Here is a 21,150-nt window from a genome sequence, read left to right as displayed (position 1 = left end):
TCTGCCAGCATGAAATTAGTCAGGGTTTGAATATGGAATTGTCAAATTAGAGGGCTCTAAAGGACTAGCGGACAAATCTGAGCTGGCACAAGCTTAATTGCACTTCCTCTGGTCTATAGCCAGGAGATTATCAATCCCCCATAGGTAACATCTTACTGATCATTGATTATACAATTTCCTAAGTAACATTTAGTATATTGGTTTGGCCAAAAAGTTCGTTCGGGTGCTTCCCTTCAGAAAAACCCAAGCGAACTTTTTGGCCGACCCAATGGATATTATCTTGACACCTACTTCATGGAGGATGCAGTGAGATTATAGTGGTGGTCGTGTTATAATGTGCTGTAATCATGGTATTACAGTAGCCCTTGAATCTGCCTCGATATTTCCAGCCTCATACTAACCCTTTTGGTCATATATGCTGTAGATTCGTCTAAAGCATCAGCTAGATGTACTATGGAGTGGCTCTTTTTCTTAGATTCTACATGAGGTCTAAAAAAATGGGTGTTAAAAATGGTAATTGTATTACAACTTAAAATTAGTTTGAGAACTATAAGTTAAATGAAATACTGCAAAAAGTGTACATTTATTTGTCCTTTTTGCAATGTTTAGATATCTCTCAATGAAAGGAAAACACGAACTAAGTACACACTGTAAAAAAAAAAGTTTATTTCCTGAGTTATTGTAACAAATTTCAAACACAATATTAAGAATATGTATAAAGGATAACGTTAGGAATCTATAAAATCATAATCTCTATATGAAAATATGCTGCTCTTGATAAGTAAAGCATCATGACTTATTGGCCTGATTATTTCCACCAAAATATTTACAAAAGAAGTAAACTACAATGAAATACCTTACTTAGTTTTACATTAGGTATTAACAGGTTCTTCTTTATATTTGTTGAATACCTGGTTAGTTTATTCATTTGCTTATGAGGCAAAGTCATACACCTATGCTATTCAGGTGGAAGAAAAAGAACTTTATTCTCATAAACTTTCCAAATGAAAGTTGACTCATGTACATGGAGAAGGAAATTAAAAATAATTTAGTTTTCTGACAGATTTCTTTTTTTTTAGAAATGGACAGCAGTTCATGCTATATGTATGGAGACTCTTGTTCATTCAGTAGTAACCCTTATTCAGATCCCACTGTGTTCACATACTTTGCCAGAAAGAAAAAGACAAACCAACAAATAAATTTAAAAAAAAAAAAGCATTTACTATTTTTGAAGTGTCTCAACAAAATAGACCCAAGTTTTCCAAGAAAGGAAAAAAAGAGAAAACCATCCTAAGAGACATTAAGACAAATAACATTTATCTACTGAAGCATATCACTTGATACTCAAGCATAAAATACTTTCATATATTACCTCACTTTATTGTCAAAATAAAATTATGATGTAGGTGGTATCTCCATTATGCTAACAAAGAAAGCTCAAAGAGGTCATAGGGCTAATAAGTGGTTTTATCTGTGATGAACAACACGTTTACTTGGTTTCCAAGACTGTGTTTATTCTTTTACTATTGATCCATGCAATTTTCACAGTATGGTGGATCTATTTTAGAAACAAATTTCCATAGAATTCATCTTTACGTAGTGAATGAATCAAGTCCAGGATCTACAGTTTATTATACACTGAGGAAAATAATGTAGGAATGTTTTTCAGTGGCCTGAAGAGGTTATTACCTCTATGATATCTGAAAATTGGGAAATTTGTTTTGGGTAAACCCTCCTTGGCATTCTTTTCGTCTATTAATCTTCAAAAAACAACCCATGCAGAAGTGCACTGTGGGTTGAATTTTTCCCCACCAACCACCTCTAATCTCTCTCTCAAGCATTCTCTCATTGGTTTAGTCGATGATATGATTGAATCAATTTTCATTCCATATCAAAGAATATTTTATTTTAAAGTAAGTTATTCTACTCTAGTGTGACACTGTGTAGGGGTAGTAATGTTGACTGGGGCATTAATGTGGGAGTGAAGGAGGGAACTTCTGTCTGTATCCTACCTACAGTCTCAACATGAAACCTCTCTTTCTTCCTCTCTTACTAGTCTAATACCAAAATAATAGTGGTCTGAAAAATACCACCACACTTCACAAACCAGAGCTAAGATATCTGTCTCTCTCTCATCTGAGATTACTAAATTTTATACTTTCTAGATAATCTCTAACAAACATCTCTCCTGTTACTTGTCCTTCAAGACTGATCACACCCATGTTTTCCTGAAGACTTTAATTGCTTAGAGTTTTACTCTGACCTCTGATTTTAAATTCTCTGAGCATCAATCAGTATTACCTTGCAAACGCTTCCTTTTTCTTTTTTGCCTACTTGTTTCCCTAAGTAAATCATGTCTAAATAATTCTCAGTTCTTGCTATTTCCTCTCTTTTAAATATTTCTTTTTATTGTACTCCTTCAAATGAATATCTTTCTTGTACTTGTACTCTTTCAAATTAATATCCTTTGAATGAATGGGTAAAGCTTCAAATATTGTCTACTTTAAAAAAGATCTTATAAATATTTCTTAATTTTTTAAACTTGTTTTAGGGACAAGTATTTGTTTTGTTTTGTTTTTTAATATGCTTGCATTTATTTATTTATTTATTTATTTATTTATTTATTTATTTTTGGCCATGCTCCGCAGCATGTGGGATCTTAGTTCCCTGACCAGGGATCAAACCTGCACCCCTTGCAGTGGAAGTGTGGTATCCTAACCACTGGACCACCAGGGAATTCCCAGTATTTCTTAGTTGACTGTATTAATTTTTAATCTGTTGCACTAACTAGCTCTTTGATGTTGAATAAAATTCTCCATCACCCTGTGCATTGGTTTTCTCCTCTATAAAAAATGTGTCTATTAATAGTACCTATCTCATCCAGTTGTTCTGGGTATGTAGTAAACTAATGTTTAGAACACATTTAAAGCACAATATAGTGTATTGTAAGGGATCCATAAATGTTAGCCTTTATTATCTCATATCAGCTTGCTTTTTTAAATAACTTATAAATGTGTATAAGTGTTTCCTCCCATTCTCAAATATCATCTCTATATAGTCATATATTAAGGGGGAAAGTAGAATTTGAAGAATATCTTTAAACATCTTATCCAGTTATATACACTATAGCCTCAATTTACGCTGGTTCATTTTTGACAGCTATGATCTAAGATATTAAATATAAAATCTCAAAACTTTAATTCCTTAGGCTTCATAATCAATCCCGATTTAGAACGTATATCACCTAGGCAAATGGTTACTTTATTTTATACTTGCTGGATATATCTAAAAATGTCAAATTAACATTTGTATAAAACCTTAATATATATATATATATATATATATATATATATAAGTTCATGAAGTATTAAGATGTTGTGTTTACTTTTTGAAGGTTAGTGAAGGAAATAAATGTATTTTATTACAAAAATATTTTGAAAAGTTACCTACTGAGAATATTTTATCTATTTGTTTTGATAAACAGTTTTATGGACCCATGTAACTTCTTAATTTTAAATAATTTGCATTAAATCATTGTACATATAACACCCGCCCCCCCTGCCCCAAATAGTTTTGAATAGTTTCTTTCACATTTCTGTTTTCCCTTTTTCTGTGTTTTTATTACTATGGCTAGGCAGAAATCCAAGTGTACTTAAGCAGAACTATTTAGTTCTACTTGAGTCGAAATTCAATTGCAATTCCATGAATAAGACTTTTTGGCTCAAAGCATTGCCCTAATATCTAGCACTTATGTTGCAGATTTCCCAAGAGAGTTAGGTCACATAGAAAACTAAGAAATAAATAACTTGAGTCTGAGGACACATACCTTACATTATACCTACCATTTAAACATAGGTTATATATTTTTCAAATTCAAATAAAAAATATATGTATTCTAAAAGTATTTAGCCACAGTACTAGCACTTAATGTTAGAAATCTCTGTGTGAAGTGCCTAAGAGAGAGGGGATTGTTCTGATAAAGAGGCTGTACATTGTCAAAGTCTTAATTTAGCTTATAAACAGAAGAAAACCCAGTTTCTTCCAGACTGACAGCTGTGAAGTGATCAGATTTCTAAAATGGGGCATGTTCTTCTATATTACACAGGGTTGCATTGATAACAATGTAATCTGAGCTTGGCTGATAGTTGCTGCAGGAAACATTGAAGTTGAATAATATTTTTTAAATTTCAGGTCCAACTTTAGAAAACAAGAACCATTATTCTTAAACTACCCAAAAATGGAAAGTGTCTTGAAGACAGGTTACTTTAGATGATATAATAACCAGACTGCCAACTGATTACATTTTAAAGGATGTTATTCCTTGCGTGTGACAAGATTTCTCACATCTCCTTAGCAATTCAGACTTCAGCAGCGTCAGACCCCAGGGGAAGGATATTATGAGAGGGTTTTTTTGTGATATAAACTCAAGTCAAAGAAAGTAGATCATCTTTAGGACTCTCTATGTATAGTATCATGTCATCTGCAAACAGTGACAGCTTTACTTCTTTTCCGATTTGGATTCCTTTTATTTCTTTTTCTTCTCTGATTGTTGTGGCTAAAACTTCCAAAACTATGTTGAATAATAGTGGTGAAAGTGGGCCACCTTGTCTTGTTCCTGATCTCAGTGGAAATTCTTTCAGTTTTTCACCATTGAGAACGATGTTGGCTATGGGTTTGTCATATATGGCCTTTATTATGTTGAGGAAAGTTCCCTCTATGCCTACTTTCTGCAGGGTTTTTATCATAAATGGGTGTTGAATTTTGTCGGAAGCTTTCTCTGCATCTATTGAGATGATCATACGTTTTTTCTCCTTCAATTTGTTAATATGGTGTATCACGTTGATTGATTTGCATATATTGAAGAATCCTTGCATTCCTGGAATAAACCCCACTTGATCATGGTGTATGATCCATTTAATGTGCTGTTGGATTCTGTTTGCTAGTATTTTGTTGAGGATTTTTGCATCTATGTACATCAGTGATATTGGCCTGTAGTTTTCTTTCTTTGTGACATCTTTGTCTGGTTTTGGTATCAGGGTGATGATGGCCTCATAGAATGAGGCCTGTGAAGCCATCTGGCCTGGGCTTTTGTTTCTCGGAAGATTTTTAATAATCATTTCAATTTCAGTTCTTGTGATTGGTCTGTTCATATTTTCTATTTCTTCCTGGTTCAGTCTCAGCAGGTTGTGCATTTCTAAGAGTTTGTCCATTTCTTCCAGGTTGTCCATTTTATTGGCATAGAGTTGCTTATAGTAATCTCTCATGATCTTTTGTATTTCTGCAGTGTCAGTTGTTACTTCTTATTTATTTCTAATTCGATATGATACTATACACAGAGAATCCTAAAGATGCTACCAGAAAACTACTAGAGCTAATCAATGAATTTGGTAAAGTAGCAGGATACAAAATTAATGCACAGAAATATCTGGCATACCTATACACTAATGATGCAAAATCTGAAAGTGAAATTAAGAAAACACTTCCATTGGGCTTCCCTGGTGGTGCAGTGATTGAGAGTCTGCCTGCCGATGCAGGGGACACAGGTTCATAGCCTGGTCCAGGAAGATCCCACATGCCGTGTAGTGGCTGGGCCCGTGAGCCATGGCCGCTGAGCCTGCACGTCTGGAGGCTGTGCTCCACAACGGGAGAGTCCACAACAGTGATAGGCCCGTGTACTGCAAAAAAAATAGAAAACACTCCCATTTACCACTGCAACATAAAGAATAAAATATCTAGGAATAAACCTACCTAAGGAGACAAAAGACCTGTATGCAGAAAATTATAAGACACTGATGAAAGAAATGAAAGATGATACAAATAGATGGAGAGATATATCATGTTCTTGGATTGGAAGAATCAACATTGTGAAAAGGACTCTACTACCCAAAGCAATCTACAGATTCAATGCAATCCCTATCAAACTACCACTGACATTTTTCACAGAACTAGAACAAAAAATTTCACAATTTGTATGGAAGCACAAAAGTCCCCGAGTAGCCAAAGCTATCTTGAGAAAGAAAAACGGAGCTGGAGGAAGCAGGCTCCCTGACTTCAGACTATACTACAAAGCTACAGTAATCAAGACAGTATGGTACTGGCACAAAAACAGAAATATAGATCAATGGAACAGGATAGAAAGCCTAGAGATAAACCCACGCACTTATGGTCACCTTATCTTTGATGATAAAGGAGGCAAGAATATACAGTGGAGAAAAGACAGCCTCTTCAATAAGTGGTGCTGGGAAAACTGGACAGGTACATGTAAAAGTATGAGATTAGAACCCTCCCTAACACCATATACAAAAATAAGCTCAAAATGGATTAAAGAACTAAATATAAGGCCAGAAACTATCAAACTCTTGGAGGAAAACATAGGCAGAACACTCTATGACATGAATCACAGCAAGATCCTTTTTGACCCACCTCCTAGAGCAATGGAAATAAAAACAAAAATAAACAAATGGGACCTAATGAAGCTTAAAAGCTTTTGCACAGCAAAGGAAACCATGAAAAAGACCAAAAGACAACCCTCAGAATGGGAGAAAATATTTGCAAATGAAGCAACTGTCAAAGGGTTAATCTCCAAAATTTACAAGCAGCTCATGCAGCTCAATAACAATGTTTTGACATTGTTATTGTCAATAAGACAATAACAATTCTTATAACAATACTTATAACAATAAGAATGCTCAACATCATTAATCATTATAGTAATGTAAATCAAAACTACAATGAGATATCATCTAACAACAGTCAGAATCGCCATGATCAAAAAATCTAGAAACAATAAATGTTGGAGAGGGTGTGGAGAAAAGGGAACACTCTTGCACTGCTCATGGGAATGTGAATTGGTACAGCCACTATGGAGAACAGTATGGAAGTTCCTTAAAAATCTACAAATAGAACTACCATACGACCCACCAATCCCACTACTGAGCATATACCCTGAGAAAACCATAATTCAAAAAGAGTCATGTACCAAAATGTTCATTGCAGCTCTATTTACAATAACCAGGAGATGGAAGCAACCTAAGTGTTCATCATCAGATGAATGGATAAAGAAGATGTGGCACATATATACAGTGGTATATTACTCAGCCATAAAAAGAAATGAAACAGTTATTTGTAGTGAGGTGGATGGACCTAGAGTCTGTCATACAGAGTAAAGTAAGTCAGAACGAGAAAAACAAATACCGTATGCTAACACATATATATGGAATTTAAGAAAAAAAACAAAAAAGGGTAATGAAGAACATAGGGGAAAGACGGGAATAAAGACACAGACCTACTAGAGAATGGACTTGAGGATATGGGGAGGGGGAAGGGTAAGCTGTGACAAAGTGAGAGAGTGGCATGGACATATATACACTACCAAACTTAAAACAGATAGCTAGTGGGAAGCAGCTGCATAGCACAGGGATATCAGCTCAGTGCTTTGTGACCACCTAGAGGGTGGGATAGGGAGGGTGGGAGGGAGGGAGACGCAAGAGGGAAGAGACATGAGAACATATGTATATGTATAACTGATTCACTTTGTTATAAAGCAGAAACTAACACACCATTGTAAAGCAATTATACTCCAATAAAGATGTTAAAAAAGAAAAAAAGAAAGTAAACCAGTTTCAGTGCACCATGGCCTAATGCTTTAGGAAAGTGCAATGGCATACCTCTTTACCTCTATTCTGTAGTGTCTGGATCACGTGTCTCTTTGAATTAGATTTGCTTTGTACCCCTATCTTTTCTCATTTAAATTGATTTTGCATGTTGAATTTTCTTTAATTAACATATAATTATTATTAGAACAACTGGTACACAAAATAGCCAATTCCTTGTTTTGGTCACACAGTTTTAAGTGATGTCTTCTGTTTTTGTCAGGTGTTATTTTCACTAAATGAGCTCCTAGATGTCTTGGGATGCTCTATAACTTGGATCTCTGTGGTGCTATTAATATCTTCTGCTATGTTTGAGCATGTGTGTCCACAGGTTGTTATGAGGTTTATACCTGAGTGATATGATCTAGGTACCCTGTTAGCACCTTATGCCTATGCAAGATACAGGTTGTATTTCAGTTATGCTTATACTCTCTTCTAGAAAGTATGATGAAGTTTGTAATATTTCCATCACCACAATCACCTGTCTTCTGAGATTTTCCTCATGTTGAAATAGAAGAAGTGTCTCTGTTACTTTCAGTGGAAATCCTTATATTTGTGCTTTGGAACACAGTCTGTTCACCTTCTCATGAATTTTCTCTTCATAGATATTCCCTCCCCCCCCCCCTTTTTTTTTTTTTGGCTGCACCACATGGCATGTGGGATCTCAGTTCCCTGACCAGGGATTGAACCCCCACCCCCGCATTGGAAGTGTGGAATCTTAACCACTGGATTGCCAGGGAGTCCCCTTTTTTTCCTCCCTCTTTCAAAATTATTATATTCTTCAACAAAGACAGTGACTAATATTTCTCATATCAGAAAAAAATTAATTTGTTGAACCCACTTCTCTGATGACATAAGGCACCATTTTTCTCATCTTTACTTCAGGTACTATTATCCAATAAAGTCTCAGGACTCATGGGTTTCCTATATTCACATTCAATATACTTTAGAATCCACTACAGCAAAACTTCCATCCTTTCATATTTTATTGAAACTACTCTTTTCAAATTAACCAATGATGTCCATCCTGTCAAATCCAATTCAGCCTTTACTAACCCCACTAAACTTAATAAATGTTACCTCAGCTGTCCACTTAGAACACTCCTTTCTTGACTTCTATGCCTCCTCTCCCTCCCAGTTTTCCTTCTCCCCTGGGCTGTTCCTCTCCTTTTGCTGGTACTTTCTCCTATTCAGATGCTGGACTGCTTTAGACTTAAAAGATTGGATGTTGTACTGCTCAATCTTTCCCTTCCTTTTCTCTTACAACTCTCTCCCAGATGAGATTGTTCCCATTATTTTACATTTAGGCTGATCTACCTCAAATTTATATTTCCTGTTCAGAAAGTACACTTGAACTCCACACCCATGTCTAATTTTCTTCCTTTTATTCCATATGTTTATTTAATTGACATCTAAGATATAACATGTCAAAATCATTGATTTCTCCCAAACTCTTTTTTCTCCCAATGGGAATCTTTCCCCTAACTTTTTATCCAGCTCCATGAATGGGCTTATTAATTATATGCTAGATCAAATATACAGATACAACACAAAAATTGAGTCATTTGTAATTTCTTCTTTTTACCAATGTCACTACAACAAAAAGCTTTATAGGCTGTAGTCAATATATAGCACTATTTTATACACTTCATTTTCTTCTAATTTTTCCACTTTTGTCCATGATGACATCATTTCTTTTCTGAATTGTTTTTAACATTCTATAATCCAAGATTCAAAGCAGCCACTGTCATTTTTCCAGAATGTAAATAGATCCGTTATTTCCTTTGTTAAAAAAGTTTTCCCATCGATTTTATAAAAAAAAATAAAACTCTTTACCATGTGCTATAGGACTTGCTTGTCCTATGCCCTAGCCATCCACTTCATTCATTCTGCCAGCTACACTGAAACACCTATCTGTTTTTAAACCAAGTCAAGCTTTTTCTTTAATTTGGATCTTTACACTTTAGTTCCCTCTATTCAAATATTCTGCCCCTTGCACTTTTCACATAATAGTTTATCTTTTTTTCTTCAGGTGTAGATGAAATGTCACTTAAGCTAAGATTAATGATGAGGGAAGAAGTATTAGAGGTTTGAGGAGAAAAAAAACTCATTAAATTGTTTTAGGAATAGATTGGAACATTTCTAGAACATATGATGATTGTTGACTATATTATTTATTCACATTTATGTTAATTAACTACTGCTGAATAATGTAAAACCCCAAAACTCAGGGTATAGGAAAAAGGCATGTATAACCATGGTGTTGTGTCTGTGAGTTAGCTGAGGAACAGCTGAACTAGGCTGGCCTCTCTTTGCCAAGTCTGCTAATCTCCAGGACATTCATTCCTACATTTGCTCATTTACTAGGTAGCTCTACTGTAGGATGAGAAGCTGACAACTCTGACTTGAGGTCTCATCTTTCTTCTGGGAACCAGTGGTCTAACCCTGGAATGTGCTTCTTATGGTAGTGGCAGAGCATAAGAGGAAACATTTAAAGTCTCATGAAATCTAGACCCAAATGTGGAACAGAACACCATCACTTTCAACTCATTCTATTGCCAAAGTAAGCTGGAGGCCAAACCTAATAGAAGAGAGCCCTACAAAATTACATGAACTAGTGAGGGAAGAAGACTTGTGGCTGAGGATGCAACCTACTTCCTGTTTATTTTCTCATTCTTTGACCAAACAAGTTGCTAGGTGATGGAGACACAATGGTCATTAATTAAAATGTTTTGTTTTTCATTTTGTATTTATCTTCAAAGCTCAGCTATGATGAAATTCCAAGATAAATTAATCTTTGACATCTGTTATCCTAAAAACATTGTACATATAGTAATGAGAAATTTCATTAAAGGTTTAATTTTTTCTTAATGTACTATGGTCTTCACAAAGGCAGTTTTTTTCAATCCTTCCCTTATTAATTACTGTGTTTTTACTATCTACTACCTACTATTTTATTCGTGGAGTTTAGTGTTTTGATTTTTAACTTTTTGAATTAGTAATTGAATTAAACCTTAATTAAGGACTGACAGAAAAATAATTGATATCATTTCTATGCAAATATAAAACAGGTGGACAAATCTTAAGGGCCAAATATGGGAAGTAAAAATACATATTTCAATATTTGAGTATAGTAGATTTAATACCTCCCTTGGTTCAGTTTTCTTTTCTTCATTATAGCATCAAGTAAAAGAGTATCCAATTTTTTTTTTCTCTAGATACTTCATCGACTACAATGCTGAAGATGACAGGTTTTTCAACATTGATGCCAACACTGGGACCATTAAGACTACCAAGGTTCTTGATAGAGAAGAAACTCCATGGTACAACATCACAGTTGCTGCTTCAGAAAATGGTAAATTTCTTTACATTATGTACCATAGGAAAGATGTCACTTATACATGAAGATTTATGCTGAGACTTTCTCTGGAGCAGGGCTATCATGATTTCTATTTTTTATGCCATGATCTAGCAGAGTGCACAGAATGTAGTAGATACAGTTACTCATTGTCAGATGCAGTGAATAAAGCGTATACCTTTCTCTTTACTTTAATCCCCACATAGTGGTGAAAAATTGGCATCACAGAACACTTAGTCTGCATCACTGAGTCAAAATATTTCATTCTCTTCTTAATTATGAGATTTGCTTTGTCACGTGCTTATGTCTTACTTAAGTAGAAGAAGAATACTTCATATGCGGTGGAGCAGTTTAGGAATATAAAGAGAAGAAACGAAAATCTAACATTTTACTTGAATAATTTTATCAATATAACACCCTTCCTCAAGCTTCAATTAACACTTAGAAATTTTATAGCAAAAGAATAGCTCTTGGAATTTCAGCAGGCAGGTCTAAGTTCTTTTCAAGAGACGCACATGGTATACAACTGAGGAAGGCCATTGTTCCATCCTCATCCAGAGCATTGCATTGTGCTAAACACCTAAGATTTTTTTAAAAAATCATAAATGTCAACAATTATCTCTGAGTTCAAAAAGATGTACATAACTGTCTTCAAATGAAATTAGAATAAAGCTTTAGGAAAATGGACTACTGTCAAGAAAATGAAGTCTTTCTTTAAATGTTGAGAAATAAGTGAAAGGTACAAATTGCCCCAAGTTTAGTATTATATATACTATAATAAAATTTAGTATAGTATACCCAGCTTACATATACATTTTAAAAGATTCCAACATACTCATGAGTGAACTATAGATGTTAAAATTTAGGAAAACTTCATGTTAGAAAATAAAGCTATGTAAAATAAAATTATGCTCTCTCTTTCTTTTGCCCTCAGAAGGTATAAGACATTTTTAAAATATTAAAACTTCATTTAGAAATAGTTTACATACCATACCATTCATCTTTTTAAGGTGTATAGTTTAATGAGTTTTAGTAAATTCAGAGCTGTGCATCAATCACCACAATTGATTTTAGAATATGTTCATTACTTCAAAAGGAAATCCCTGGGCTTCCCTGGTGGTACAGTGGTTGCGAGTCTGCCTGCCGATTCAGGGGACGCAGGTTCGTGCCCCGGTCCGGGAAGATCCCACATGCCGTGGAGCGGCTGAGCCCGTGAGCCATGGCCGCTGGGCCTGCGTGTCCGGAGCCTGTGCTCCACTATGCGAGAGGCCACAACAGTGATAGGTCTGCGTACCGCAAAAAAAAAAAAAAAAAAAAAAAAAAAGAAAGAAATCCTGTCCCCCTTAGTCATCACTCTCTACTCCCCCTTCCCCATGCATCAACCCAAGAAGCGACTAATCTAGTTTTTGTTTCTATAGATGTCTTAGTCTGTTTAGGCTGCTATAACGAAATATCATAAACTGAGTGCTTTAAACAGCAAACATTTTTTTCTCACAGTTCTGGAGTCTGGAAATCCGAGATTAGGGGCCAACAGATTTGGGGTCTGGTGAGAACCCACTTCCTGGTTCATAGATGGCTGTCTCCTAGTGGTGTACTCACATGGTAGCAAGGGCAAGGAATCTCTCTGGAGTCTCTTTTATAAGGGTACTAATCTCACTCATGAGTGGTCCACTCTGAATTTTGGGGAGACATAAACATTCAGTCTATAGTGATAGATTTGCCTTGTATTGGTATTTCATATAAAATAATCAATAACACATGGTCCTTTGTGACTGGCTTATTTCACTTAACATGATATTTTCAAAGTTCATTTACACTGTAGCATGTATCAGTATTTCCTTCTTTCTTATTGCTAAAAAATATTCCATTATATGGTTATACCACATTTTATTTATCCATTCATCACTTGATAGATGTTTGGGTTGCTTCCACTTTTTGCCTAATTTGAAGAATGCTCTTAAGAGCACTAATATGAATGTTTCTGTGTGGATGAGTTTTCATTTCTTTGGGATATATACCTAGGAGTGGGATTGCGGGGTCATAAAGAAACTATATTTAAAATTTTGATGAACGGCCAGACTGTTTTCCAAAGTGGCTAAATTTTACATTCACAACAACACAATATGGGGGTTCCTATTACTCCATATTATTACCAGTTTTTATTATTACATACTGACCATAACCATTCTAGTGGGTGTGGGCTGATAGCTCATTGTGGTTTATGCTCTTTTATAATGTCCTTTATCACAAATCAGTAATTAAACTACTCCAGTCTTTTTTTTTTTTAATCTCCCTCATCCCATTTCTTGGTATCTGCTATTTTTTTAAATTAATTAAGTAATTTATTTATGGCTGTGTTGGGTCTTCGTTTCTGTGTGAGGGCTTTCTCTAGTTGTGACAAGCGGGGGCCACTCTTCATCGTGGTGTGCGGGCCCCTCACTATCACGGCCTCTCTTGTTGCAGAGCACAGGCTCCAGATACGCAGGCTCAGTAGCTGTGGCTCATGGGCCCAGTTGCTCCACAGCATGTGGAGTCTTCCCAGACCAGGGCTCGAACCCGTGTCCCCTGCATTGGCAGGCAGATTCTCAACCACTGTGCCACCAGGGAAGCCCTACTCCAGTCTTTTCTATTCCACCTGAATTTTTCATGTTTCTCATCTGAAAAATCAACTCAAGTGGTTTCCATTTAGATATTTTTTCAGCATAGTATTTCCCTTTGAAAATAAGCATTTTCAAAGGGAAATACTGTGCTGAAAAATTACTTTTAAATGAGTGTTATAAAGAATACATGAGTGGGTTCATTTGTTATAATTCTGGTTAATTTTCATTTTCAAAATAATCAGACTAGGTCTAGATTTGCATGTTCTTAGTCACCCAAATACAATAAAATAGCTGTCAAATGATAAAGGCTCGTTTAAAATTAGCTTTAAAATAAAAGAATAAATGGATTGATATACTGAAGTAGATGTGATAGAGACATTGAAAAGTTTCCAAAAATATTGTGTAGTTCTTCTTGAGAACAGGTTCCATGTACAGAAGAAGGAAGGGAAGAATCCCTGGGGAGAATGATATTTGCTTGTCAGAAAGAATAGGGACTTATTTTAAAATAACATCAAGTTCAACTCCAGAGGTATTTTGATCAGAAGCCATACTTTAGATCACTTCTAAATCTCACCTCAGCCCAAATAATATTTGTATCAAGTAGAAGCTAATTTATAAATATACATGAGTTCAAGTATATCATGAAAATTATATTATTTGCAATCATTACTAAAGGAAATGTTCATTTTTACTAAAGTAACGTCTTAAATATGTACTTACTGCGTTCTTTTTCTTTTCTTTTCTTTCCTTTTTTTTTTTTTTTTTACTATCTGCTAGTATTTCATATGGGAAATGAGTTAATACACATCTACTAAGTAAAACAGTACAGTAAAGAGTAACATCCTGAATTTTATAGATGGTAATAAAGAAGCCTTAGAGACTCCTCAATGAACACTACTAAAATATAATTTAATCCTAATCATAAACAGGTATGTAGAAAGAACGAGCACTAGTTAAGATTTTATAGCCATATTGGGAGACTGTGTCTGGAAAAGCTCACATTCACTTACTGATTGCTTAGCCTAAGTGCCTATAAAATAGAGTTGGGTGCCCTTCCGCGTACAATTGTTTGTAAGCATTTACTTTACCATGAGCCATGTCATCAAAGTATTTTCTATTTTGGATACTTTTTCTACAGGATCTTTTTAAAGGCTTTATTTTGTTTAGTGCAGTTTTAGGCTCATAGCAAACTTGAGAGGAATGGACAGAGACTTCCCATATATTCTCTGCACCTGCACATGCTTAGCTTTCTCTGCTATCAACATTCCCCCACCAGAGTGATACATTTGTTACAATTGATGAACCTACATTGACACATCATAACCAACCAATGTTTATAGTTTAATTTAGGGTTAACTCCTTATTCTATGGCTTTAGATAAATGTATAACGGCATAAACCAATCAATATAATATCATACAGAGTAATTTGAATGCATTAAAAATCTTCTGTGCTGTACCTGTTCATGTCTCCCCATCCCTACCCCTGGCAACCACTGATCTTTTTATTGACTCCATAGGTTTACCTTTTCCAGAATGTCATGTAGTTGAAATCATACAGTATGTAGCCTTTCAGGTTGGCTTCTTTCACTTAGTAATATGGATTGAAGTTTCCTCCATGTCTTTTTTTGTCTTGATAGCTCATTTTTTTTGTACTCAATAATATTCCATTGTCAGCATGTATCAGAGTTTATCCATTCATCGTCTGAAGATGAATTCATCTTGGTTGTTTCCAAGTTTTGGCAATGATGAAATAAAGCTGCTATAAACATCCATGTGTAGGTTTTTTGTATGGCCAGAAATTTTCAGCTCCTTTGGTAAATACAAAATGTGCACTCCTTGGATCATATGGCAAGAGTATGTTTAGTTTTATAAGAAATTGACAAAATGTCTTTTGAAACAGCTGTGCCAGTTTGCATAGCCACCAGATATGAATGAATAAGAGTTCCCATTGTTCCACATCCTAACCAGCATTTGGTATTGTCAGTCTTCCCTGGATTTGGGCCACTCATAGATATGTAGTAGTATCTTGCTTTAATTTGCACTTTCCTGATGACATATATGTGAAACATGTTTTCATATACTTATTTGCCATGTGTATGTTTTCTTTGGTGAAGTATCTATTAAGGTCTTTGGCCCATTTTTTAATCAGATTATTTGTTTTCTTAGTGTTTAATTTTGACTCCTTTGCATGTTTTGTGTAACTAATTTATTAGATGTGTCTTTTGCAAATATTTTCTCCCAGTATGTGTCTTATCTTCTCATTCTATTGACATTGTCTTTCAAGAGCAGAAATGGGATTTTCTAAAACCTTAATGTAACAGTTTTGAGGAGACTGTTGTTCTACGGAATTAAAATTAGAAGTTAAGGTTTTAAAATACTTGTTTAGCCTACCTAGGGGTTAAGAGAAGAGAAATGTTCCTTCTCTGGGCAGATGAAGCAATGCACCATGATTTAAGAGAAAATAAGAACAAAGCACCTCTGTGCAAAAGAAAACAAAAACAAAATATTGGTCTTTCCTTCAGGTGAACAGGCCTCCTGCTAGAGGACCAGTGTGAAAGATGAGGGTGTCAGAGCTGAAGTGGGCATCCTTTGAGCATTCAGGTGGGGCTCAGATGCAATGCAGCTGTTAATTATATGATGTTTGGCTCTGCCTTTTTTCATCCTGTGGTTCTAGGTCAAAGTGATTATTCAACTGCCCAGTCATGCAGGAAAGGCAGGAAACATGGGTCTGGTCTGTGATATCTTTTACTACTGCAGCTAAACATAACTAGCAGCTATTTGCACTTGTATGGTGTGTTTTACAGCCATGTCATCCTAACAAATTTTTTTGTGAAATAGAGAAGACACATATTTTCTCATTTTATAAGAGAAAGGAAAGTGAGACTCACACAAAATATGAATCTAAATATTTTGGTTCCTAGATCTGTGCTTATTCTAATATGACCCTCTGTGGCAGCTGTTGTCCATTGAACCCAAGTACTGGTCAGGTATTTTAACTGATTGAGGTTTATTCTATTATTTTAAAAATTCATTCTGAGACATAAGATTATTTTCACAATTTTAAAGAATACACTAATAATCAGATAAATTCAATATGTGTCTGGTTAGGGAAATAGAAAGTGATGTCTTATTATCACATATCACAGTTCTGGTGGAAGGGTACTTTCTCAAAAAATACCTGTGGAACATTTATGTTACATGTAACAATGTAATCCATAATGGAGCTATTTGGTAACTTCTATTACTTTTCTATTAATGTGTAACAAATAATCATATGATTTCTTTAGGTCAGAAGTCCAGGAGTGTTCAACTGAGTTCTCTGCTTTAAATCTGGAAAGACTGAAATCATGTGTCAGCTGGGCTGGGCTCTTATCTGAAGGTTTCAGGGAAGAATCTGATTTCACACTCATTTTCCTTGTTGGCAGAATCCACTTTCTTGAGGATGTAGGTGTGAGGGCTCCATTCTTTTTCTGGTTGTTAGCTGAGGCAGTTCCCTCCTCTTAGAAGCTGCCTGCATTCCTTTACCTTCTTCAAACAAGCAACAGTGTGTCAAATCCTTCTTATGCTTGAATCTATTTAATTTTCTCTTCTGCTACCATCTGGAGAAAGTCTCTGCTTTCAGTGGTTTTCACCCAACTGGGTCAGGCCCACCCAAATAATCTTTGTGTTTGAAGGTCACCTGACTTGGGACTTTAATTATACCTGCAAAATTCCTTCACAACAGTATCCAGATTAGTGTTTAGTTGAATAACCAAGGGACAGAAATCATGTGCTGGCACCTTTAGAATTCTACCTACCATAATCCTAAAATATCTGTAAAATTTGGGGGTATTATTTTTTTTATAGGATAATAAATATTCTTTCAAACTTATATGTCATCACTTACTATCCTTTTATATGACTCCTAAGTAAAATAATAGCACTAGTAGGCACTCAATAAGTAGTTCTTAATATATTTTTCAAGTGACTAGCTCTCATCTCCCTCAATTTCCATGTTAATGTCTCAGCTCAGGATAATGTATAGTTTCATTCTAAGTGATTTTCAGAAACTGCCAATGTGTTCATCACTTCCCAATAGCTAAACCAATGAGTACTTTTCATTTCTTATCTCCCCTGATTTATTTGTGTTTTTTGACTGTATTAATCATCCTGTCTCCTCTTGGAATGTTCTACTTCCTTGGCTACCATACCAGTACTTTGGTATGGTATACTTTATCATCTTGGTCCTAAAGTATACCTTAACTAACTCACTCAGAATATATTAATAAATGATACTTGCTAGGTGGTGTAGTATTTTAGGCACTAATGATATTGAGGGTATTATTTTGTCTTTGAAGAATTTAAGAGTCTAATGCAAAAGATAAGTTAAGCAAATAATTGCATTATGGATAATTACTGTGGTGATGTTTTCTTTTTTTTTAAATTCTTAAATTTAATATATTTTTATACAGCAGGTTCTTATTAGTTATCCACTTTATACATATTAGTGTATATATGTCAATCCCAGTCTCCCAATTCATCCCACCACCACTCCCCCACCCCCCGTGCCACTTTCCGCCCTTGGTGTCCATATGTTTGTTCTCCACATCTGTGTCTCAATTTCTGCCCTGCAAACCAGTTCATCTGTACCATTTTTCTAGGTTCCACATATATGCGTTAATATACGATATCTGTTTTTCTCTTTCTGACTTACTTTGCTCTGTATGACAGTCTCTAGATCCATCCACGTCTCTGCAAATGACCCGATTTCATTACTTTTTATGACTGAGTAATATTCCATTGTATATATGTACCACATCTTCTTTATCCATTTGTCTATCAATGGGCATTTAGTTTGCTTCCGTGATCTGGCTATTGTAAATAGTGCTGTAATGAACACTGGGGTGCATGTGTCTTTTTGAATTATGGTTTTCTCTGGGTATATGCCCAGTAGTGGGATTGCTGGGTCATATGATAATTCTATTTTTAGTTTATTAAGGAACCTCCATACTGTTCTCCATAGTGGTTGTATCAATTTACATTCCCACCAACAGTGCAAGAGGGTTCTCTTTTCTCCACAACCTCTCCAGCATTTGTTGTTTGTAGATTTTCTGTTGATGCCCATTCTAACTGGTGTGAGGTGATACCTCATTGTAGTTTTGATTTGCATTTCTCTAATAATTAGTGATGTTGAGCATATTTTCATGTGCCTCTTGGCCATCTGTATGTCTTCTTTGTAGAAATGTCTATATAGGTCTTTGGCCTATTTTTGGATTGGATTATTGTCTTGATATTGAGCTGCATGAGTTGCTTGTATGATTTGGAGATTAATCCTTTTTCTGTTGATTCGTTTGCAAATATTTTCTCCCATTCTGAGGGCTGTCTTTTCATCTTGTTTGTAGTTTCCTTTGCTTTGCAAAAGCTTTTAAATTTCATTAGGTCTCATTTGTTTATTTTTGGTTTTATTTCCATTACTCTAGGAGGTGGAACAAAAAAGATCTTGCTGTGATTTATGTCAAAGAGTGCTTTTCCTGTGTTTTCCTCTAAGAGTTTGATAGTGTCTGGTCTTATATTTAGGTCTCTAATCCATTTCGAGTTTATTTTTGCATATGGTGTTAGGCAGTGTTCTAATTTCATTCCTTTACATGTAGCTGTCCAGTTTTCCCAACACCACTTATTGAAGAGACTGCCTTTTCTCCATTGTATATCCTTGCCTCCTTTGTGATAGATTAGTTGACCATTTGTGCATGGGTTTATCTCTGGACTCTCTATCCTGTTCCATTGATCTATATTTCTGTTTTTGTGCCAGTACCATAGAGTCTTGATTACTGTAGTTTTGTAGTATAGTCTGAAGTCAGGGAGTCTGATTCCTCCAGCTCCGTTTTTTTTTTTTCCCTCAAGACTGCTTTGGCTATTTGGGGTCTTTTGTGTCTCCATACAAATTTTAAGATTTTTTGTTCTAGTTCTGTAAAAACTGCCATTGGTAATTTGATAGGGATTGCATCGAATCTGTAGATTGCTTTGGGTAGTATAGTCATTTTCACAATATTGATTCTTCCAATCCAAGACCATGGTATATCTGTCCATCTGTTTGTATCATCTTTAATTTCTTTCATCAGTGTCTTAGAGTTTTCTGTATACAGGTCTTTTGTCTACATAGATAGTTTTATTCCTAGGTATTTTATTCTTTTTGTTGTAATGGTAAATGGGAGTGTTTCCTTAATTTCCCTTTCAGATTTTTCATCATTAGTGTATAGGAATGCCAGAGATTTTGGTGTATTAATTTTATATCCTGCATCTATACCAAATTCATTGATTAGCTCTAGTAGTTTTCTGGTGGCATTTTTAGGATTCTGTATGTATAGTATCATGTCATCTGCAAACAGTGACAGTTTTACCTCTTCTTTTCCAATTTGTATTCCTTTTACTTTCTCTTCTCTGATTGCCATGGCTAGGACTTCCAAAACTATGTTGGATAATAGTGGTGAGAGTGGACATCCTTGTCTTGTTCCTGATCTTAGAGGAAATGTTTTCAGTTTTTCACCATTGAGAATGATGTTTGCTGTGGGTTTGTCATATATTGCCTTTATTATGTTGAGGTAGGTTCCCTCTATGCCCACTTTCTGGAGAGTTTTTGTCATAAATGGGTGTTGAATTTTGTCAAAAGCTTTTTTCTGCATCTACTGAGATGATCATATGATTTTTATTATTAAATTTGTTAATATGGTGTATCACATTGATTGATTTGCATATATTGAAGAATCTTTGCATCCCTGGGATAAATCCCACTTGATCATGGTGTATGATCCTTTTAATGTGTTGTTGGATTCTGTTTGCTAGTATTTCGTTGAGGATTTTTGCATCTATATTCATCAGTGATATTGGTCTGTAATTTTCTTTTTTTTTGGAGTATCTTTGTCTGGTTTTGGTATCAGGGTGATGGTGGCCTCTTAGAATGAGTTTGGGACTGTTCCTTCCTCTGAAATTTTTTAGAAGAGTTTGAGAAGAATAGGTGTTAGCTCTTCTCTAAATGTTTGATAGAATTCACCTGTGAAGCCATCTGGTCCTGGACTTTTGTTTTTTGGAAGATTTTTAATCACAGTTTCAATTTTATTACTTGTGATTGGTCTGTTCATATTTTCTATTTCTTCCTGGTTCAGTCTTGGAAGGTTCTGCATTTCTAAGAATTTATCCATTTCTTCCAGATTGTCCATTTTATTGGTATATAGTTGCATGTAGTAGCCTCTTAGGATGCTTTGTATTTCTGTGGTGTCTGTTGTAACTTCTTTTTCATTTCTAATTTTATTGATATGTGTCCTCTCCCTCTTGTTTTTGATGAATCTGGCTAATGGTTTATCAATTTTGTTTATCTTCTCAAAGAACCAGCTTTTAGTTTTATTCATCTTTGCTATTGTTTTATTTGTTTCTATTTCATTTATTTCTGCTCTGATCTTTATGATTTGTTTCCTTCTGCTAACTTTGGGTTTTGTTTGTTCTTTCTCTAGCTCCTTTATGTATAAGGTTAGATGGTTTATTTGAGATTTTTCTTGTTTCTTGAGG

The 21,150-nt window shown here is 35.1% G+C and overlaps 1 protein-coding gene across 1 annotated transcript in view; it reads left to right on the top strand.

Annotated features, from left to right (window-relative positions):
• Positions 1-21,150, top strand: part of CDH18 (cadherin 18) — a 612,477-nt gene that overhangs the window by 521,256 nt on the left and 70,071 nt on the right. The window contains exon 8 of the mRNA XM_079918320.1: positions 10,871-11,007. Coding sequence (XP_079774446.1) covers positions 10,871-11,007 — 137 coding nt within the window. The remainder of the gene's footprint in view (positions 1-10,870; positions 11,008-21,150) is intronic.

Source organism: Stenella coeruleoalba, assembly GCF_951394435.1.
Source record: "Stenella coeruleoalba genome assembly, chromosome: 3".
NCBI lineage: Eukaryota > Metazoa > Chordata > Mammalia > Artiodactyla > Delphinidae > Stenella > Stenella coeruleoalba.
Note: the sequence above shows the minus strand (reverse complement) of the source record. Positions and strands in the feature narration are given on the sequence as shown.